Source organism: Apis mellifera, linkage group LG2 (assembly GCF_003254395.2).
Source record: "Apis mellifera strain DH4 linkage group LG2, Amel_HAv3.1, whole genome shotgun sequence".
NCBI lineage: Eukaryota > Metazoa > Arthropoda > Insecta > Hymenoptera > Apidae > Apis > Apis mellifera.
The window spans coordinates 4,773,970-4,798,698 of NC_037639.1; the positions used below are offsets into that span (position 1 = coordinate 4,773,970).

General features: G+C 37.9%; 1 protein-coding gene across 7 annotated transcripts in view; it reads right to left on the reverse strand.

Moving 5' to 3' along the window:
- LOC411452 (band 4.1-like protein 4A) overlaps positions 1 to 23,583 on the reverse strand; it is a 63,600-nt gene extending 40,017 nt beyond the window's left edge. Inside the window, exons 1-4 of one of the 7 annotated variants that reach the window (XM_006559077.3) lie at positions 22,948 to 23,583; positions 22,098 to 22,385; positions 21,398 to 21,515; positions 13,247 to 13,443 (exon numbers count right to left, since the gene is read on the reverse strand). In XM_006559077.3, the coding sequence (XP_006559140.1) occupies positions 13,247 to 13,360 (114 nt within the window). In that variant the 5' untranslated portion in view covers positions 13,361 to 13,443; positions 21,398 to 21,515; positions 22,098 to 22,385; positions 22,948 to 23,583. Of the gene's footprint in view, positions 1 to 13,246; positions 13,444 to 21,397; positions 22,069 to 22,097; positions 22,386 to 22,947 lie in introns of those variants that run through there. The other 6 variants (XM_006559078.3, XM_006559075.2, XM_006559076.2 and 3 more) reach the window with 6 other exon arrangements.
- Between the last annotated feature and the right edge of the window lie 1,146 nt (positions 23,584 to 24,729).

Genomic DNA, 24,729 nt, shown 5'->3' on the forward strand with positions numbered 1-24,729 from the left:
CGATTCGAGGAACGACGTTCCCATTGTCCCTAATTCGCGCTTCGTCGTGCACCCTCTGTATAAACTTACCCCCTCGTGCACCACACCATCGTCATCCGTGAGCTATCGATGCTACACTCGCTTCCAACTTCCGTTTTCTGCTGAAACGCGTTTCCTCCATGACTTTCGCCCGACGGAGCGGATTAACACAGTCGAATTGAACCCTCGAATCGGGGTTGATTAAATTATGTCCATCCTCCTCCCACCCGATCCAAAGTCGAGCCGAGCATCTCGGCCGAATTTTCTCTATAGCCGTCACCGGATGGAGGACGGTGAACTCGAAGAAAACGATAATTATTGAATGTAGCAACGCTCTGGTTTAATAATTTCTTTTCTAATTTCGTAATAACTAGTTCTCGATGAAAAGCTTCGTTTCATCGGTGAAATAGAAGATTTCAATTAGGGAGAATTTGTAAAAGTATCATAATTCCATTCGTTTTAATGAAATGAGGGAAAATTGGAGATCCGATTTTGATGTAACGGAGAAGGAATATTTTTAACGGAGAAATAGGTAAAATTTTGATAATAAAGGTTTTTAACGAAGAATTTGTATTAATGTGAAATGCAAGGAACGGTAGAATATTGTGAGAAATCGGTAAACTTGAAAATTGAATCTTATTTTCTTATTTTCTTCGATCGTGAGAGATTCGTTTGGGAAAATTTAACGAGTCGAGGCAAACAATAAAACAGGAGAGCTCCTCGATCCACTTCCGCTCGCCAGTTTCCATAATTCCCGGTTAAAGGGGAAAAACGTTCGCCACACGCGAGTTTGCACGTGCAACAATTAAGGAGTTACTCGAGCAAGTTGTATATGTGAAAAGTAAGAAGATTCTGACGGGAAAGTTCCAAACATGTCGATTTACGAAAAGGGAAACTTGCTTTAAACAAAGCTCGAACTACGAATTGTTTGCTCGGTTTATTGTTGTTTGCCGAAAATGAAGTTAATTTGTGCGAATTCGTAATTAAGGGAAACGCTGGAATTCTGTAAATAACGTCTGTGCTTGTTTAAAAGATGTGTCAAGAATTATTTCAAGTTAGAAGAAAGAATATTTTCTCCACGATTATGGATTAAAAAGATTAAAGATTGATGAAATAAAATAATAATTTTGAAAAAATAAATAATGATAGAGGATATTTATGTGCGTTTGAAAAAGTATTTAAGATCGAAGGAATATTTCGTATGAAAAAAACCGAAGAAGGAGAGAAGATTAACCGATAAAAATTTAATTTGATTTTATCCCGAATTAAACAAGTACAGGAAATAAAGTGAGTAAAAATCTCGATAAGATTGCTAAAATAATATTTTGTAAATAATTCTAACAGATTAAAACAGATTAAATTGAAAATCAAAAGTGTAATATAATGTGCATAAAAATTAAAGAATTAAAAAAAAACTTGAAACACGATCAAATTATTCTTCTTAAAGGATATTACGTTACGATGATAATCTCATCAACCCTTATCGTTTTCCTTCGAAAGGATACATACGTATAAATTATGTATTTCGTATTAATTATCACTCTTTAGATTTCACTAACAACTATGATGATCAAGCAGAAACGAATGTGGGAATAATATGATAAAAATCCTATAAAACGGTAAAAAAAAAAAAAATACAATAGGTGTTCACTCGTACGTATACTTCACGCTTGGGGTAGTCGGCCAATGCAGAGATACACACGAGTAATGAAATATTCATGAAACTCGATGTAACGCATAATATAACGTATTTATCCCATGTAACGTTTAAATTAGTCGTATTTCCCACCCGGGAGTGAAGCTACTTCGAATGGCATAAATTATAGCCTGCGAATATATAAAACGTGTTCGCCTGATATCTGGCAATAAGTATCATTTATTCGCTTCTTTCTTTCTTTCTTTTTTTTTTAATCTCAAACACGTTCTAACTTAATCAATCCAAAAATGTATGTTTTCTTTTCAATCCACATTTCTTGTAAAAATAAGGAAATATTTTATAATCGTGTAAATATTCGAGATATTAATTGAAAAATACATCTTTGATCAAGCATTGATCATGACATAAACGTAATCCATCAGAAAATTACTGAAATATTAATTCGCAAAAAATAATAGCTAAGATGTCATTAAAATTAAATTAAATCGATTAAATATATAACTTTGTATGTCATATTAATTACAATATTACTCTGCTCGACGTTCCAATAGCCAACAATTCGAACGTACTCTCATACGTACACGTATCGAGAAACAGGAAGCGAATTATAAATATTTTTAACCGATTCGAAATTCCATCCTCGTATATATATCCCCGTAATTAGAGGTGAACGTTTCTCGAAACGTTCTCGATCCGTAGAGACGAAAAAAAGAAAACGAGAAACACAAAGACAAAAGGGGAAGGGGGGAAGAAACACACGCTTCTCGAGGAGAAGTTTCGTGTCTGGTCGAGGACTTTATCCCTGAAAAATTCACCGGCCAAGAGAGACAAGATTACCCTTTCCGAATCGAGGATCGGCCGAGGGAACGTTTCATTCCAACAGCCCGAGGGGAGGCATTCCAGAGATCTCTCCTGTTCAGCGAGAGAGAGAGAGAGAGAGAGAGAGCATTCCAAAACTTTTCACGGTCGCTGTTAATCGGTACGGGCCTCCGTAGACGGCGATACCCTCTCTCTAGGCAATAATTTCCTCGTTCTTAATGTTTGGCGGTCGACCGTGCTCGCCCGGTTGCGAGCTTACACGAACGCGCACACGTGTCCATCCGCTGGAATCCGTGGCCGGTCGTTCGAGATCGTTGGCGAGCGAGACAAGGAGTGGAGTGGAGAGAAGAAGGGGGAAGGCCAAGTTAAAAGCCGCGTGAATTAGTGTGCAGGGTGGATGGAGGAGTTGCGGGGTTGCCCTGTGGGGAAGTGGCCCGCCAATTTTGGTGTATCGCCTAATAACAGAGCAGCCGAGAAGAATAAGGTGGCCGGCGTACCCCCTACGATACATACGCCCCTTGTTCGTGCACCGCCATAACCCACCACCGACGTAGCCCCCGGTCACGGAGGGGGGCTGGCCATTGAACGAAACCCCGCTCCTCTTCTTCTGTGAAACGAAATATTGTTAACCCGTTTAAATTATAACGCGGCAAAGATGACGGGCCCTGGGATCCTCGCGGTATAATGGGGCTGCTTAAAAGTAGCGAGGGATTAGTTCAACGTTATTTAGACGTTCAGAGAAGGCGAAAGTGAAAAGATTTTTTTCGCGATCGTACGACTTGGATATTCACTTCACAATATCTTATTTCAAGAGACGAGATACGATAGAAAATTATAACGAGCGTCGATGAAACTTTCTTATTGCATCGTTTTCTTCCCACAATAAATTTCAACTCGCCAATTCGCGATTCCCACGATCACAAATTTCTTCTTATCACCGAAATACCATTACAATTTTTCCCACTCGAAGATGATCATTTATGCCCGCGATAACTATCATCGGGGCCGTGGTTGAAACGTTCTCTCGTGCAGAAAACAGAGCAACGAGACGTCTTCTCTCATCCGGTTACTCCGCATTACGCAACATTTTAAATATCCGCCAGACCACCTTCCCCATCTCCTCCTCTTTTCTCTCCTCCTCTTTTTCTTTCCGATTCCCGGTTTGAATCCGCGTTCGAGTTCAATGAAACTGAACGTCCGCCGATAAATACGACATTCCTGCGTGATAATGCACCATTTAGTTGCATACGACCGCAACCAACTATGTATTCTATTACTAGAGTTGAAGGTTCTGCATCTTGTTCCCGATAACTGAATCAATTGAAAAATAAAACACTGTTATAGCTGACGGGAAGTGCTTTGAATTTCTTTTTCACGAATCCCTTTATTTATTATAAATAAATTAAATCGATCAAAACACGTTGATCCGTGCGTTCTTCGAGATTAACTTTAACCCCATGATTAATGAAAATTCTGATTTCTACAAACATTAGAGACGAAAATTTCTACAGACATTAGAGACACGAATAGAGTTAGATATCCGATACAAGCTTGATTTTATTTATTATAAATAAATCATTTTTATACTCCTAAGTATTAAATCGATCGAAACGTTGATTCGTGCATTCTTCGAGATTAATTTCACGATTAATGAAAATTCTGAAATAAAATTGCTCGATAATCTATAATTCTAAATACTCTAAGAGTCCAAAGAATTTTACTCACTTCTGATAGTAAGAAGCACAACTTTCGCTTGCTTCTTTACAGACATTAGAGACACGAATAGAATTAGATGTCCGACGCAAGCTCGTCTGATACTACTGATAACCGTACACATTCTAATTTCTAACATATCCTTCGCAGTATTTTACCCGAATTATTAATAAATTTCTTCCATCTCCGATTCATCGACGACTCTCTGCACAAGTACGTAGTAAAATACGAAAGGGTTAATCGCGACGACTTCTCCTCGACTTTCCAGTCGACCGGATCCTACGAATAATCGTGGTTGCGTGCGTCGACGCTCGCGTCGTGGATCACGCCGGCAAAAGACTTAAAGCAGCCACGTTATACACGTAGGGAAAAGGGACGATCCGTAATAGATAGTAGACGCGCAACTCGAATCGCTGGTAATTGGAATTAATTAGAGGCGTTCCACGAGAGCCGCAGATCCTTTATACGGGGCCAGTGGAATCCTCACCTGGCCGACACGATGAATATCGATCTTCGGCCGGATTTAATGCAGCCCGCTGCTACTTGCGCGACTTGCTGGTCACGGTTCCTTGGACGAGAACGGCTATTTCGCGTCAAATTCCTTCGATTCTGATACGCAGCGAACTCGAGGCGTTTAACGGGAGTCCTGATATTCGTACGCGGATATTCCACAGGCTAATCGCCGGTATTCATACTTTTCTCTCTTTTCCCCCCGATGAATATCTTCAATTAGACGCGAAAAATATTCGTTTTCTCGTTTGGAACGATTGTCGGGGTGATTGATGATGAAATTTCGAAAGGATCGAGTGAAAAATGTGTGTTTCTTTACGGGATATTTGTATCGGCTGCAGACGCTGATAATATTTCATTTTTATACGCGACAAAACAATTGATGTGTCATGGCGTCAATGTATTGATACCTCGGGTATGACGTGGAAATTTTATTAAAATTTTATCAAACTAGAACGTGAATAAAAAAATATGCAAAATGATGGATATTTAACTGGATGTGAAGATATTTCGATGACGAGACGAGAGCGTTTACAAAAAAGGAAAAGTGATTTTGATTTTTATCAATTTCTATATATTGCTAAAAAATTATAGGAATTTATAAAAATCTTTTTTAAATTTTAATAGATAAGATACGAATAATTAAATACCGTTATGCGTGTAGCGCTCTAATTAGGAAAGCATCTACTCTTCCAACTATTCGCAATTTAGAAAAGAAAGTCAAAAGTGAAATTTTTATGTTTTCAAAACTGGCTGGCAAACTGGTTCACACTCGATACCGGATACACTCGAAGAGATTAATTTTTAACGTAGCAGTGTCATTCGCGTTGCGTGTCTGATGTCCATTCGGATGTTGGATAACATCCAACAAAATTCCAAGAAGTGAGAGAAAGTTGAAAACTTGCGTGAAGATGATGTCCATTGCGGATAAAATTCTCGCGATAAAATTCATTGATCTTTTTAGCGAAAAATAGATCTGTCTTATAATTAAGATAAATTTATACGAATATAGAAGAACAAATTCTTATTATTAAATAATATACATATATAAAATAACTTTAAAAAGATCATTCCATAATTTTATCTTCGAAAATAATTCTACGTTATCAAAGAGGCCATCTTCTTTTATATTTTTCACAAAACGAACTTTTATATTCACTGGTAGAGAGCTTAATTACTTTTGAATTTTATATATCTCTTTCTCATAATCACGAACGAAGAAATCAATCTTCAGAGTGAATAAACGGGTAATTATATTTTTTTTCTCCTATATCATTATAATATTCACAGGATTATTCTAATGTACAATTTCCGGTTAAAATATAACTTTTTTCTGAACGAACAATTTGTTCTTCTTCTCGTATAAATTCTTTTTAATTTCCTGACTGATAAATAATATATTATTATAACACAGAATGATGCAACACGTGTTTCTCATTAACGTGTAAAATATTCGACCAGTATTGCTAAAAGATAATCGAGATATAGACTCGCTTTTGAAGAATGCGTGCAGCACACGTGTTCAATCGCTAAGAATATCAATTTGATAACATTTCGTTTGGTCGGGCAATTAGTTCGCACCGATGATGACAAATTCCTCTTCATATTTTATAAACAGTGTCACTTGTTCTCCGATACTACTTTCGAGATTGTGACTCGAAATCTAAATTAGTAATTGAAATTTCCTGTGATATTCATTCCGCCGAGCGAATATTTGTCGAAACGGATCAATCTATTTAAATTTCCCTAATAAATTACGACACTGTGTTATCATCATTAGATATCGAAACGATATTCTTGCCATTCGACTCGAAGATAATATCGCTAATCATTCCACGCTATTAATTTTCTTTATCTAATGGAGGATCGAGCTATTTGAATATCACGAAACTCACAATTCAAAGAAACTAGAAGAGGAACTACCCTCATACATTATATTTACATTTCATAATTGAAATAGCCTACTATACAGCTTTGAATAATTTCAACTTAACGTTGACGATAAATAATCGATGAATAAATTTACGTAAAGCTAAAATAAAAATCCTGCACCAACGTCGTCGTCACGAGCAACAATACATCCCCCCTCCATATTCCATCGAATATCCGTCATGGACGAAAGACAAATAAGAAATCGATAGAAACCTCCCATATTCGAAAGACATCAAATTCTGACACTCTCAATTTATACACGCTCGATATTAACGATACCCTATTTGTCCAACGATAAATCGTCACAAATCCATTGAACTATGGCGAGGCGGTAGATAAATCTAAACCCGTTCCAAACCCGTCTATCATTACAAATTGTTCGAACCTTGTCTTTCGACCCTTGTCCGATCCTATATGCCTAATATACTTTCGATACTGCATCCCATTTTTGAACACGTCTAATTAAAGAGTCGCGAACGCGAGGATAATTTACAAGCTATGAACGTAAGCCTGGGCAAACTGAGAGGCGAGGAGGCTGATAGACAGCGCTTGCCTAGGATGAATAATAGGGCAGTTACGTGCGCCAAGTGTCTTGGACTTAATGACCCCGGCCGTATAGCTGTGCCGCGAGCTACGTCATGTTTTACATATCACGAACGATGCGCGATTTAAGGTCGATTCACATTTAACCAGTTTCAGATATAGTCAGTCGCAGAAGTTTTCCTCTTTTTTTTTGTGTGTTCTATATTGGATTGAATTTTTCAAAAGAATTTCTTCACGAAATTTTGAATGTATATTGGATCGTGCAGATAAGAATATTTTCGAAAATGAAATGATAAAAAGATGTAAGGAATGCTCAAAGTGTTTTTCGTTAATGGAGTAACAAAATTTTTGATTGAAGAATTTCTTTGTAATATGGAATACAAATACTTGCGTGATTGACTGTACGTCGTATTAAAAAAAATGAAACGATAAAAAAGAAAACTGGTAGGGATTGATTATACAGTGTATATTTTTAGGGGTATCTTTAACGTGCCTCGAAGCAGAAATAATGGCACTAAATGCAGAAGTGAGATTTCAAAAATCAGATAAACTACTAATGTATGAGAATATTTATAAACGTTATATTTAAACGTTGAATTAAGCGAGTATGGAATTCTGGTTTTATGGCAATATTCAATGGATTTATAATCTGGATGTGGAAGTGCATTACTCCGGGGAAATGATAACTCGAAGAGATTTAGAAAGAAGATAGCAAAAGTGGAATTACCTTTGCGTCGAGTTGAAAGAACTGTAACACTTGTATAAACGAAAGAAAATAAAATTTTTAATCGATAGATTCGTCTCCATGTAAATTTCTAAACGATTCTAAAACGCATTTTTGATTTCGATCGATTGAAAACGTAAAATTTCCACGATTCGAAAGACATCCTTTTCTAATTTACGATGTTGTAAACATATCACGTAAAAACGAAAGAAAAAATACAATGATACCAATACGAATAATTTACACAGTGAATCGAATAAAAATCATATCCCAGTATCTGTATTCAATTTGTTTATCGAGCGATACAAATTATCGAATTATAAAAAATTGTATTTAAAAAAGAGAATATATTATCCACGAAACGAATCCAAAGTAAAGAAAACGCAGAAACGTTCGTTTACAGGATCACTTGCGGCGAATCGGACAAGACCGTTGGAATAAAATTTGCATATTCGAGATAAGAGGAAACGAATTACGAGGAAAACTTGTCGTTCCACGTCACGCGAGGATGAAATTAAATCTCAAATTCCCGATATCAATTACGGAAAAACATCACATACTCGAGCACAATAATTTCCCCCCTTTCGAATCAATTTTCGAATCGCTTTGAAAAGCGAAAATTACGCCCGACAATCTAACCTCACTTCCAGCCCCCATCGATCGGGGCTATTGTGAGTCGAGCCTTATAGTAGGTGTGTCAATCAGTAGCGAAGTAATGGATGGTTTTAAATTGTCATGATGAAAAAGGGCCCGTCGTTTCGCGTGCGTCTAATGACGGAATCCGAAGATGAAAACCTCGATTCGAGGATTATGGGATCGTCACGAAAGAGGTGCGGCGGTCCAATACCGCGTAAGTTGGCAGCCCTAACATCGCGTGATACCAACGTCGAAAATATGCGGGGAACCACCGGCGATGTTTCACCGGGAGAAAGACGGGCGAAAGGGTGTCCTTTTGAATGTAAATCGGGCCGGCATATATATATATCTGCTCTAGATATTGGGGGCGTAGGAATGAATTTCGCAAGAGGCAATATCTCTTCCAAGTTATTGCTTATTGTTGAACCAAACCTTTGTGGTGCGTTGCGTGATGGAACGTGGATCGATATCGAAAATTTTAAAAAGTTAACAATCCTCGCAAAGAGACTACGATAATGTGACAATTAAACCTGAATATTTCGAATAAACATTAGTTGTTAAAGAAAATCATTCGTATATATACGAAAATTAATCTCGTTGCGAGAAAAGGCAATAACGATAAATCTAAGCTGACTTGAAGTACTTGGACATATACCACAGCTATAAAACTACTTCCCTTACCTATACCCCGTAGAACAAGATTCGTAAAATTATCGAAAATAACTCCACCCCGCAGCTTGGCAAATTAAAACCCACTCGACTCGTAGATCGAACGTACGCAAAACTCCTTCAATCGACGACGTAGTACCATCTTTGACCAATCGCGAAAATCAAGGTTCGGAAGCGTGCATAACCGAGGCCAAACCCTCGGCCGCCAATTTGAATAACAAAGCCGAGGCAAAGAGAGGCGGCCGTTCCGCGAGATTAACCATGAATATTTAACCCCGGTTTCAAAGTAAATGAAAAACATCTTAAACCGCCCCGCGCGGTAGTTTCGTGGTTGCGCGCATACCGGGGGATACAGACATCAATGGACGCGAAACCGTCAATAATCGGCATCCATCGGTGCAATCTTGATGGCAATTAAGGCCGCATCACGGTACATCATTAAATCATAAACCTTCGTCGGCCAGTTTATCCGCGAGGATTTCGCTCTCCCACGCGCCAAACGGCCGTTAATTTGCCACTGAATAAAATCGAGGAGAGGGAGAGAGAGAGAGAGAGAGAGCGCCTCCGGGCTGTCCAGACCTTCGCTCTCCAACGATCTGACGTCTGCACAAGCGGCCAACAACAACTGATCCTAACTGCCTCCACCACGGCCTTCCATTAATGCCCACCGAGTTGGCCAATTACGATCGGTAATTTCACATTTTCTCTACGTATAATCGATGGTGGTCGATGTGTCTCGCTCGGTTGGCTGCGTTGCTCGAGATCATCGGCAAAATGAACAGTAAAGAGAATTGGAATGATTTAAGACACGCGTATTTTGAACCACGGTGGTATTTCAAGACTCTTTCAAATTTATATCATCCGAGCATGGTTCTCCAAAATTTGCATCTTTCTCGCGAAGAAGAAATGAAATTCTTTGATGAAAAAAAGTATAATTGATCTTATAAGTCAATATATCAAATAACAAACGTATGTAATAATGGATTTGGACAAACGTTTGGAAGTTCGCGCGATTCGATCGATACAATGCCCGATTGTCTTAAGCCACCTTGAAACCTGGTTATTCTCGATTCGATGGAAAAAAATTGGGGAAAGAAAGCGTATCGAATGCGCACAATCTGCCGACGATTCTCAACGCCCGTTGAAAACGCGACATTTACCGCGACGTGCACGTGCGCCACGCACGAAGACAAAATCGTGGCGTGCTCGAGAGGTTTTTAGCGTGACGAAGCTTAAGGACAGTGAAACGTGTGCAACAAACATGCGTGCAAACTCGCCTTCTTGCCCGCAGCCGTGTTGTAGAGTAGGCCGTCGTCGTCGTCGTCGTCGTGGCGTTAAATTTCGGCCGATGATTTGTGCGAGGAATTAGTCGCGGCGAGGGCGTGCTTCGCGCGTGCAATCGCCACGACGATGAAATATGGAACTAGCCGGCCGATTTCTTCTTTCCACGACCTATCATCCTACGCGTGATAGATGATGAATCTTAAAAGCTTGCCCTTTTTTCAAAAATCGAATATCTCTCCCTTCAAAAATTTTCCTAACATCGAGAGAAACGAAGCGAGTGAATCGATACTTTTTTTTGTTTCTTTCTGCAGCGGATGTAATTTAATTATCTGTCTTTAAATTGGATGTTGCAATCGTCGAGAGAGACAAATAATGCGATTTATATAAAGGAAGATACTTGGCGAAATTCTTTTCGGAATTGAGACATTTATTAAATCGGCCTGCTCCATCAAAAGAAGCGCGAGTCGTTTCGCTCCCCTTAATGAGCGTACGTGATGAGCATATCGATAATTATCGATGCACCGCGCACAATATTCAGATATCATTAATCGTTTTTACGTTTCGAGTTAAGTGTCGGGGTAAAATTTACCTTTCTATCTTCGTAACGGCCGATTCGAGATTAATAAACTCCTATTGAAAAAAATAGAATTTTTTAAAGTATGAAATCATTGCATTTATTTATAAAACGAGAGGATATTTTTACGCAATTAACGTATAATTAAACGATCGAATATCCATCTAATTGATCGAATATTATTAACCTTTTCTACGATTGAACGAGGTATTAGAGAAACGGAAAATAGTTGCAACGGGAAATTAACAGCACAGAAATTTATGCTGACCAATATCACGCTTCTTTTCACCGACTATTCAATTAAAGTAAGCAATAAAACGTCTTATTACTCGCTATATCTTCTCGTACAGTGACTTGTTAAGATGCATTCCACGATGAAAATATATAAAATTCATCGATTGAATTAAATCAATCGAGAGAGAGAGAGAGAGAGAGAGAGACACGCGTCGAAGAAAAATTACCACATTTCTTATTCATCATCGCCACTTTCACGCACAACTATCTTAAAATATTAACCTATAATTCTCTTCTCACAATTTCAACGCGATAAATTAATAAACGCGTGCTAACAAATAAGAAATTTAATTTTTTACGTTTAATAAAAATGTTACAAAAATTAATTACGAAAATCGTATATCGCCTCTTCGACAGATATAAGGGATCCAACTCGAAAATGAACAAGTATCAATTTCATCGATGAAAGCGTAAGATATTTTATCCCCGTATAAATCGTATCGAAGGAGAATATCCGCGAGAGGTAGACAATTACGAAGACACGGAACGCGATATCTACGGGCAAAAGCAATTAATAGGATGCTCATTACGTGACGCGTCTGCGCGAAATTGCCCCATGAACCGATAATCATTCTAAAATATCGAGTATCGCCCACTTTTGGTAATGGAGGTCTTAAATGCTTGGGCAAAATTGATGCGAACCCTCGTGAAAATCATTTACCATTTTTTGCGAAATGGAATATCCATCTATATCTAGCCTTATAAAAAGTGAAAGAAAGAGGAACAGGAAACGCTTACGCGGCAATTGTAATACTTCCTCATTTTTCAAATTTATCGCGTGTAATTAATTTGTATGCAATATTTATATGCGTGATATTGAGATTATTCGTCAACGTGAAATATTTTACATGGATTTTTTTTGTTGAAGATCATAGCTCGAAGTGAAATTAAATGATGAAACTGATAGTTTTTAAATTTTCTTATTGATATAATGATCTAACAAAGAATTTAGTTTTAATTTATGTACATATTATTTATTTTTGGATTCGATCATTAACAACCTAATTTTATTTTATGTTTCAAGAAATACTATGAATTGCTATAATATAGTGATTGATTCTTGTCAATTTTTATCTTCTTTCAAAACTTTCTATTATTTAAAAAATATATAATAATCATATTGATTACTTTGATTACTTTGTTAAATATATTTTGTAAATCTAATTTAAATTTCCTTTAAAAAAAAATTTATTCCTGTACCTGAATATAATTGCAAAGGATCAAAAGATTTGATCTCGGTTCGAAGACATTTTTACCGCGCATAAAATTATTGTTAAAAGGAATATGCACGAAGAAGGAACACAAGTTCGCGACACAAGTTCGCCCACATCGCCTGCCCACCTTTTATATCCTTGATTTCTATTGCCAGAAAAGGCCTAAAGCGTGGGTGTACGAAATTTTTGCCCGTTGTTACTAGGTCGTGAATAAAAAGGCGAAATCAATTTCACGTAAGGATAAACTCGACGACACGTGCGAAACAATAGAGCATGTGTTCAGATAGATTAAATTCGTAGAATAATTTTAATGTATATATCGACCACGATCAAACTTATTTTGATTCTCTAAAGTATTATACTTTATAATTACGATTATTTATGCTTTCAAATCTTAAATAATATGATTAGACGAACTATTTTCCCTAAATAAATTCATGCTTGTATGATTAATGTAATAGAAATATTGAACGAAGAATTCCAAATATCCATATCAAACTAATTATCAAATATTTAAAAAAATAAACGATATATAATATAAGTACGCACATTGAGAAAACTACAAAATTTTTTTCAAATTTCACCGATATATAATTTCTTTTCAAATCTCTGGTGTAAAAAAATTAAAGTAGCGAAGAATATTATACATCGAGACTCACCAAAACATCTTGCAACAGTTCGTGCTCGTCAAGAAGTATCACTTTGCAGTGAAGAAGACGGGGCCTACGGCTTCCGGCCGGCCTAAGTCCAGGACAGAGCCACTCCACCACCATCTCTTCCTTCGGCAGACCCCTCGTTTCCCTTGTGATTCCTTCCTGGCTTTTACTCGTTCATCCGCTCATCGGTTTTGGTCATCCTGAAAGATGAGGACGACAATGTAATCCGATCAAAACTGTCGCTTGTATATGTACATAGCGATGAACAGGCGAACACGATCTATTCTATTCTTGAAAAAAACTGTGGCACGTTTAACCCTTACGCGCGCAAAGAATTTTTATTATTAATTTTTTCTCTTCACATTTGAGAATAACATATTCTCTCTCGATGCGTTAACAATTGAATTTTTAAAATGATAAATAGGAATACTCGTGTTCAAGATAATTAATTAATCTTTAACTATCATACTTTCAGTAAATAAATCACTTTTTTACCTCTATCATAAATCAACTTACTGCTATTAAAAATTCCTATAATATTTCTTAAATATTCCTCTAGAAAAAGAAAATTAATAAATGAAACAAACTATAGTTGACCTACAATCAAGCGAACGAGTTCGCTTCGAATAGATGAAACGTGAAAAAAAAAATCGTTCTTCGACTTCTTCGAACGAGAGTTCAATAGAGGTTGAACGAAACCAATTAAAATTGTCCCGTACAATGAGCGAATAAATGGGCGAATTAACTAATTCCTTTGAACCTAAGGGGATTACGCGTCCACCGTGGCAATAGAATAATGAAACGCTAACGAATCGCGAAAGCGACACAGTCCAACGATTCGTGCGACTGGTCGAAAAGAAAAGTTGCTCGTTAATCAGTCGGCAGGAGGATATTGGGCCCGATCCGATCGTTAATCAGACGGATATCTATCTCCACGAGATGTTTGAGCGGGGCACGTTTTGTGCGACTAATAGAGTCGGCTTGCTCCGCCAACCAACGGGAACAAAACGAAAGAAACGAGAAGGATCGAGGTGGTGTGGAATGGAGAAAGGAGGACACGAAGGAACGAAGGTGGAATTATCTACATCTCTGTCCTGGCTGTCGTCGGGGAAGACGCGTGTATAAGAGCGGAACGATCGGGTTTGGTGCAATTGATTTCGTGATTTATGACATCCAGGCAAGCGAGAAAGATTGACAGTCGCCAGAAGAGTTGCGTTTTAATCGATTTCACGTTTGATCGAATTTTTCCAGACCTTGCTATTTTTTTCTTCTCTTTTTCAAAGAAAGGGACCAAGAGTTTCGAGCAGATTTTCCATCCCACGAAGAGAAAATTAGAATATTCTGAGAAACAATCAGAAAACGAAAAGTTCAAATTGTCGTCTCGTTATTGATGTACAAATTTAGAGGAATCACGGTTGAAGTATCATACATTTTCCATGAATTTTGAATTTCTCAATATTCTTGTCAGATTCTTGTCACTCGAATCGAATAAAGTAACAATCTTTCACCCTGTTCGATTAAAAATGCATATAAAGATTGCGAGAAATTATAAGAAAGTTATAAGAAAAACAACAATTGATTGGACGAATTTGAGGAAAATTGCAAAAGTGAAAAATCCAAGCAGAAGAGGAACGCGCGAAAAGTCGACGAGGTTGGTGGAGAACTGCTTCCATCCCATTAAGATACGAGCGTGCGCTCGTGCTAAGCACGATAAATTATCTACAATGCAAATTTCTACGGTGCACAACAAATCCCGAAACGGTCCGCTTCATCGACGCCCGCTCGTTTTAAGCGTATCGAGTTAATTTATGCACGCCCCTTTCCCGCGCATAATTGCCACGCTATGGCCATTATTTACATAACAAGTTTTAAGCAACAAACACCGTGGCGACACGGATGTAAAATCCTTAGGGCCCTCGCACTTTAATTTCCTGGTTCCAAATGTTGCCGACCCGAGTCGGTCGCTAAAACGACTAAACAACACGAACTGTGAAACATCGAGAACATCAACTATCGAAATTTGAACACGTGCACACCGCGTGTAAGGAAGAATCTTGGGACAAGCTCGTTTGTCTTGTAACGGAGAAGAAAAATCAACGAAATGGAATCAGCATACGAGTGTATATCGTGAATAAATCGAGCGAAACAATTTGAAGAGAGAAAGAGAGGAAGAAATTGAAAAAAAGAAAATGAAATTTTGCTTCTTATTAGATTTAATCCTCCAAAGAATTTTATTTAGAAATAGAATTCGCAGAAGATGATATTTGCGAATACTAATCGAATGATATACGATACTAGGATTAATTAACGTGTAATCGTTTAACCTTTTTTAATAAGGAAGGATGACGAGTCCGTGGATAATAATGTAACTTAATTCTAATGATCTAAAAATAATGTAAAACGCATGGTATAAACTATAATTACAAGTACAACCGGATACTTGCGCGAACAAATGGACGTTTGTCTCCCTATGGGGCCATATAAATGGAGTTCTACTGTAATTGCTTGGAAGGTAATGTAAAGATGCAAAGATACGATTATGGTACAATGCACAGCCTGTGTATAGCGAAGCGGGCAATAAAGCTCTTAAAACAAATTTCTTATAATGTAGATATTTAGCATGAGAATACGTGGAAATAAGTCTTCTAAAAGTGAGCACCGAATGACCTATCTAAGAATAATTTTCATTCTTAATTCACATGGTGGAAAATCATTCCCCGAGAGATCGTTTAGAAACTGTCGAGTAATCCGCTGAAAAGAGCTTAACAGCTTCAACGCCCATAATTCGAGAATAAAATTTTTATTTTTTATCGTTAAAAGGAACGATTGTTGTCCCGCGGGGTAATAATCCTTGTTTTACTCTCGATTTGACGCGCGTCTTAAAAACGTTCTTACACGCGTCTTACGTCTTATCTCCCTCTTACAAAACAAAAGGCGAATTGCATCGAATTAAAAGATGATTTTATCGAGTTTGAACAGCATTGTGTGCTGATCAACCGGACGGTCACAAATTTATTTTCAACACCTCGAGTCGCCGTGCACGTTTCCTGATGGCGTCTGAAAAATCGTAAACAGCTCGGTATCCACCACAGCCCGGCTACCCGTCTGTACCGTTAGCTCATAGTTCCGACGTAACATCTCGAATACGATTGCCTGCCTCTATCCGACGTGCGCTCGGCAACGCACGTGTATGTACGCGCAAATATTATACGAGCGGCTACCACTTGAAATACCTTCGATTATATTCGAGATACCTGTTGGCACGCATCTTTACTTTAGGCCAAGAAAATCTATAATGATATAAGTAATTTTTATACCTTCGAGTTTTAATTAGAACAAGCTCGATGCAAATAAATGACCAGACGAAAATTATTTATCTTTTTCTTTTTTTTCTTTTTCGAAATGGAGCAAAAGCAAGTGGATTTCCTTTCTTATTTTATCATCTATTTTATCTCCTACACATTCTCGAAATTTTGACATTTCAATCCGATATTATTCTATTTGTAATAAATACAAAGTTTCGATCAATTAATAATTTCTCTTGCCATAGATCTATGGATCGATTTTATACTTTAAAACTAATAAACGTTTCCAATGATGTATATATATAATACATTTACCGAAACTTTCGAATAAAATTCCCTTAACCCCGTTTCAGATCGAAACGCCTACGTTGCCCGCGACACAATACACCCTTCACGGAATCCATTTTACCAACACGTGGAAAGGAGGCACACCATTACTGCAATTCAACCAGAACATATCCAGGATACGGTACCTCATTGTCTCGGGCTATTTATATCCATGTCGCTATTAGTGTAGGTCAGGGTGATGCACGACCGAACGAGCCGATTAAAAAGTGAAGGTAGCCAACTGCGCGAAGCCTGAGAGTACACCTCGAAAAGGATCCAAGGGTGTACTGATAAATGTACCAGGCGCGCGGGCGAGAGTAAATCATCGAGGAACTTCTTTACCCGGCTTCGGCCGCCACGTCCGTGCAATTTAAATATTTAAACTCATTAAGTCCGGCGCAGAATTACTCCGCGAGCCTACTCCTCGCGAGCTGTTTCCCTCCCCGATTTATGCGTTTCAATTCGTGGCCACTTCCAATTGAATATTTGTCCCTTCGTTTCAAAATGTTTGCCGAGGAAAGAGAGATGGGGATGATACGTTCAAATAATTCGTGGAAATAGTTGAGAAAACCATTTCACGATCATTTTCTTCGACTATATGAATTAAATGTGATTAGAATTGAACAATTTTCAACTATTCTTAAAAAATGGAATAAATCAAACGATAAGTTAAATCATTTTAATTACACGAAAATTGTGCAAGATCATTTGAGCCAATCTCTTAAATATTTTCTTTCGAGAAAACTGTTATAATTCTTTCAAAATTTAAACGTCGTTGATATGAACTCCCTCGATATATCACGTCATATAGGAAAAAGGTTTTCCTCTCCATTAATTACACGCGTAATCCGACTTAAAAGAAGGAAAAAAGTGGTCCATCTCTTTCATAATTAGCTCCGGTGCACGAGTAGTCGCGGATCGAATCGAGAAACGACTGTTTCGTTGCCGGTAGGAGGGCCATTCTTCTCTTCATTCCCGCCAATCTTTCACCCAACCCCTCCCCCCCTCGAGTCCAAACTGAAAACAAAAATCGCGCACAAACGTTGGCCGGTGAAGCGTGCAATATATCAAGGCTTGAAAAGAATGTCTCTACGCTCGACGAATCGCTAAGAAAATTAATGGCTCGTGCTTTGCATTCTCTAGAGAAGTTTTAAATGCCGGTATACATCCTCCTCATCCCCCCAAGAGTATAGAAGAGTATAACCTTCCAGGTTCTGGAGGCGAAGCTCACACGCGACTCCTGGGTGCCGCCGCTGCAACAACACACCCTCCTCTTTTGCGCGTCCTTCTCACTAGAACGATGGCTCGCGCCATCGTCTCGCGATCGTCGCGCGGTTTTGTGAACGTGTTCACGTATTATTCATTAGCTGACGCTGTTCACCGCTGTCACACCGCCTGATGAATTATTTTATTCGTTCGTACACGCCGCGCGTACAACACACGCCACGATGTCGAATCCTAATCGAACACGCGGCTCGAGAGATTTGCTGCGGTTTCACGTTTAACGGCGATAAGTTATTGTGTTTGTGACCGATAGATTTTTGCGAAACCGTGGGATTGGCGGGTAGGATTTTTCGAAGGGAAGAATTGAGAGAAATTTTATTGTCGGGGGGAATTGTTGATTGAATTTTAATTCGCGCGCGTTTCCAAAGAATTTGTTCCAAAGGTTCGACGATTAATTTTTAAATCTTTGGGTTTAAAAATTCTCTTAGGATTAGTTAGGAAGAGGCAAAATTTCGTGTGGAGAATCGAATTAAATTTTAAATGAGATAAGTGTATATATATGTAAGGAATAACGGATAATAATAATTATTGAGCAACTTGTATGGATAATTCATATGATTTATGGTAAAAGGAAAAGTAATTTTGAAATGCGATATCGTAAGAAGATAATTTTGTTTTGTCCCGCAATATGCAATTCTTAGAAATGTCTTCTATCATTTTAATGAATGGAATTAACCGATTAATTAATCCCAACGAGTCAATTCAAGAGGCTACAATTAGATATTATAATCGAACGTCAATGAACCGATCTAACCTAACCCAATATGAAAATCATGGATTAAATTAAACAAGACAAAAACTATTTAACGTTAATATTATTCTTTTGTCTATTCTTTGGAACAAAATATTAATTAGAAGATAAATTAGACTTCAATTTTGAAGGAAATGATCCTTTACTCTTAATTCCTCGAAAGAATCATCCGATTTGTAATAAATTCTATTACAAGACTGAATTGATATAATGAAAATAAACAATTACGCGTACAATTACAGTTCCTAGCTAATAAAATACAATGCAACTAGGATATCCTAACTAATCAATTCGTTATAAAATCTCCTTTGTTATACGAATACAATGATTTCTCCACGGAATAAGATAAATTTAACAAGAAATAAAATCTCACTCGTGCCATGAATTTGATTTATCACGCTCAAATTTATCCGCAAGATAATTTCCCACTGTATTAATTTCGTCAGAGAGTGAAAAAAAAAAAAGAAACTCAAGTTTTCAGCAATCGTAGAACAAAAAATACGAAAAATCCATCATGTTAACAAGAATCTGATAATTCTAATATTAAACCAACACTCCCGATAGCTTGTCCATTTCCCTCCTATAATAAATCTCTCGCGTATGATTAAGAAATCGTTGATTATGAACCACCATGTAACGAACTATTAAAATTCCTTCTTAAGAGGCAGCCTATTAATTCAGATATTATCACCGATATACCTGACCCTAATCAATCAGCCATCACCGCTGTTGACACCTCGTTATCCTGATCATCTACTACCAGTACTTACTTTCCTCTCCAACGAAACACGCCTACGCTCCGCAAGAAACGTGACTATCCACACACCTCCTCCTCCTACCATTCCTCGATACGTGCAAACTTCCTTTTCTCTCTTTTTCGCGCAATAATCACACGGAAATCGGGATCACGTGGTCGGCTATCGTTTTCCCGCGTTGATTGTTTCCCGTCACGTATGTACTTTCGATAAGAGACGCCCAATGGTGGACGACAAGAGAAGGTCAAGAGACCGAGGTGGTGTGCCACCTTTCGTGTCCTCGTCGTGTCGCGTTGAAAAATGCCCCGTTCGAATGTGCCGAACTGTGGCGGGTGCCGTTGAACTCTGGCGCGGTGCGTTGCATCGGTGGAACAGGTTTCGTATCCAGAATCCCTGAATCAGAGCCGGGATAATAGAAAGCGACGGGGCTTAGCAAATTAGCCGTACGGTTGGCCCTTGTTCGGGAATTAATCGGAACAAGCCTGCCTTGCTCGATTAACGCGTCCGTTTGCCATTCGACCGTGACACATCCGATATACCCTCCCTCCTCTCCCCTCCATCGGAAGAAGGAGGAAGAGGAATAAGAAGAAATAAGATAACACTTATTCTCGAGGCGATCCGTTTTCTTCGAAACTGCCGGATAAAGTTCCGTCAATGGACGCCACCACGATTACTTTTGTCCCGATCGTTACGACATGCCGCCAAGTCGTTAAAATGAAAACAAGCTTCTCGTTTCGAGGCTGATACAGTTAACCGAGATACGAAGCTGTAAATATCTGTGTATTCCTCGTATTCCCTCTCCTTTTTTATATTTTATATTTTATATTTTATTTATTCCGGAGGAACGAACGGTTTACGCGATTATTCGTATGGAGATTCCTCGAATGATCGACGAGTAATGGTCGTTAAACAACGGGAGAATAAAAATCGCTCAGAGTTTAACGAACAACAACAACAACAAGGATCGTGTCGTCTAATTAAACGAGACGAGAGTTTCGCGCGGCAAAACGAACGAATGGACGAAAGTCGTCGCTGTTGTTGTTCGAGACGCGCGTTTCCGGTTTAATCGCATCCCCTACGTGGACGGAAGAGATTCCTCCCCTCGACGGGTTGCCAAGGCTTGCTTACTTACTTTATCCGGGAAAAGAAGGGCGGCCAACAAGTAACACAGCCCCATAATTGGTGCTTACGGTTAATAGCCTATTGTCTGCCGCGAAGAAGCGGGAAAAATGTTTCATTTATCCGAGACGTTTTCAGAAGTCGGATCGGAAGAGGAGCGCGAGCGTCGACGATATACGTTTCGGAATACAATACAAAGTGCGCTCTCCCGTCCTACATTAAGCATTCGTCGATCGGCTTTAAGGAGGCATTAAATTATACCCACGATAAATATTTTCCCGTGGCCGGCCCTCTATCGCTCTCCTCGATAAGACAAAGGGAAGGTACACGCACACACCGTGACGGGAGGAATACTATTACATTCAATAAAAACGATCTTCCATTTTCCTCCTCGATTATAAACAAACTGCAAAATACCGCGCGAATGAATGGAATCAAATTGAAACGAACAAAAGATCCGTTTAAATACCTCGGTTGCTTTGTATCGACGCTCCGTCGAGTTGAGAAAACAAAAGCCGTGGATAATAACGAACAATCGAAACGAATCGAATAAAAAACAGAAGATAACGTTAAATAAGAGAGAGAGAGAGAGAAAAAGTTCAATGGTACGCACCTTGACCGCGAAAAACTCAGATCCCAGATCGAAGGCACGCTGTCGCCGCGGTGTTGATCGATGCAGCAGCACGTCTCGTTGGAAGGGTCATCACACTTCCGGTGTGTCGAGGATCCACCTGAGAGGATCCATAAAAATTATCCACGAAACGCGCGCGCACGAGTCACGACAATTCGCAATGCAATAATTTTTTATGCAAACTCGAATTAATTACCGAGAAACCGAAGAAGAAAAAAACACGTACGAGCGAAGAAACTGTGAAGAAAAAACTGTGTAGTAGCAGCGATGGAACGGTTGTTGCTCACTGGACGCGCGTGTACCGATCGGCACGGTGCTGGTGCGTGCACTGTGACATGTCAGGTGGTGATTTTCGTCTGTCGGGGCGAACTCGACGGGGAACTGGTCGCGACTTGAACTGACCGCGCAGCAGCGAGAACCGACGCGGAGGAAGGAAGTCGGGATCGGTGATCGATGACACCACCGGTATGGATTAGAGAGCACGGCGTGCGTGCGTGCTTGTGTACGGTCGGCGTGTGTCGGGAAAGGAAGAGGAGCGGATCCAAAAGCGCGGAGAGAGCGAGCGAGGAACGGCGGGGATCAGGGCAGTGGCTTGGCTCGGATCAGACTGAGCCGAGTCACAAGCGAAGGATTCAGATGTGCCTTTACCTTGCGCGCCTTCCTTTCCTTTCCTTTCCTTTACCTTTCCTTCGCCACGCGTTTCATCTCGCTCGCGCGCGCGGACGTCTCGTGCTGTTCACTCTGTTAATCGTGATAGCGTGGACAGTGACGTAGGCTCAGCCACTCGGGACTCTTCCCTCGACCGTTTTCTTCCCTCCTCGACCGGCTCTCCTCCGCAATCCAAATTGCGGCTCGTCACGCGACCACCGAAACCTTTTCAACGCCGATTGTTGCTCGGTTAAGCTGTTCCGATTATACCGGTCGATCCCGGTGGCGGCCTCGGATCGATGGTACAAATTTTCGAGGGGACCTGTTGCCGGAATCGAATGATAATTGGCCAGATCGGGCAAAGAACGCGATATTTATTATTGGCAAGAGATATTCGATATTAATCGTGTAATTTTTAAATTTTCATCACTCGTTGACGATCCATTTCATTCGCATTCGTCGTCACGAATTCTTTTTACGATAATTGCTTCGATTTCGATCAAATTTTCATTCAAAAATCACGCGCGTTTGATAGAGAGAATTTTTTGTTAATTCATAAGATCATGAATAGTTGAGAAGTCTTTCAAAATACGAGTAATCAAATCGAAAGATATTAATAATATAAGCTGTTATATGATTAAAATATAGCAAATTAATAACAAATAAAAAATTTATATACCGTTAAAATATACGAAAGTTACCTTTTTTAAGACTTCTCTTTAATAAAAATGAGATATTCTATTGATGAAAAGAATTGTAACTATAATTTTTGAAACATAACTAAAAATACAATTGAAGCCCATACATTATAGAGGAAGGATACGGCACTGCGTGTAAGCACAGCATAGCGAAGAGCGTCTGTCCCTCTCCCAACCGCTACTCACCTTCCTCTGTTGAGGACCTCGGCCTCGTGCCCACCATTCTTCCTAATACTTTGGTACACGACACAGAGAAAGAAGCCATATAAAAAGGTGCTGCTTCATAATGCCCATGCAATCAAGTTGACTTCCTAAAAATAAAAGAAAATGTGCGATACGAATTAAAAGCAAACAAAAAAAAAAAAGAAAAAGAAAAAGAAAAAAGGAGAGAAAGAGAAGTAAAAAAACAGAAAAGGCTCCCTTTAAATCGTTTAACATTGAACCACTTTTCTGAATGATATATTACCGTTATTACTGTATTATCTCGTTTCAAAAGATTTTTTTATTCTCGAAAAATCCAAGAATTTATTTGCTATGGAACAGAAAAGTAAATTGAGACGCGAGAGCGTCCTATTTAAAACAGGTGTTACAAGTGCATGTTTCGCCCAACAACCGTGGCGCTTTCAAACGATAATAGTGCTTCTTCGTAAATGTTTACTATGAATTTCGAATAGTAATGATATTTATTAGAATTATGTATTTATTTGTAATTTTAATTTCATATTCAATCGCTACTTTGAAATCTTATTTTACAACAATTGTTTCATTACATTTTATCAAAAAATATCAGATTAAAAGACTGTATCAGTATCTTTCTATTAAAGATTATTATAAAAACTATTCGTATCGATAATAAGGAAAAAGTATTATTAAATTAATAAAAAAATTTTAATGATATTAAATCTTCTATAATATTACTGAACTTAAAAGAGAACAAATATTAAAGTATATTATGTTAATGTCATATATTTTATAATTTTTTTATTAAAAACTGAAAATATCGATACATATTTTCTATATTAAAGATTGAAAACCACTGTAGTTTTGAAAGAAAAATGATGAAAACATTCATCAACATCCCGTAACTCATCTATAATCATCCATTGCAAGAGTAAATAGTGGAAGAAGGATAAAGATAAAATTGATTGGAAAACTGACCATCAGCGCCATCTCTTGAACTGCACAAACATTTATCTATCATGCTCCAAGAGATGGCGTTGATGTTCAATTTTGATTCATTCTACCTTACCTACTCAGAATAATATCAGCATATATAATTTGTTTATATTTATGTATATATTTATGTATATATAATTTGTTTATAGAAAAAAAAAATTAACTTTTAATTTCTATATTTTTTAATATTAATTATCTTCTTTCAGAATAATTCTATTTTTTCTAATTAATCGATTAATTCTAAGAATAAAAATTTTAAGAATATTATTTTTCTTTTAAAAATAATTCTTCGAATGTTTTAAAAATAATTTATCATTTTCATAAATATTTATTTAATTAAAAAAATGGCAAAAAAATGAAAACAATGTTCTATTTAATAATTAATTTATGTCTTAGAGATCTGCAATTTCGACAATATTTAAAAAATTATTTTTCTAAATTTCATTGTACGAAATATGATTTGTCTTCAAATAAGACAAACATTTATTGATTCATTTCACTTTTATTAACATATTAATAATTATTCGTGGCATGATTATATTTTATCAACAAAAGATAAATGAAATCAGTATCAAATTTTAAGTTGATATTACAGTGATTCGCGAATATCCACAAAATGATTGATCTATATCACATTTATACCTAATCAGACTTTTATAATAAAACTTATATTTTTTCTATTAGAACACTCTGCGAAAAATGCTGATATAAAAATTTTCTATTCCATTTCTATCCTTCTTACATTATTTGTTTAATTTGTCTATATTTGCTACAATGGATGATTATAATTTC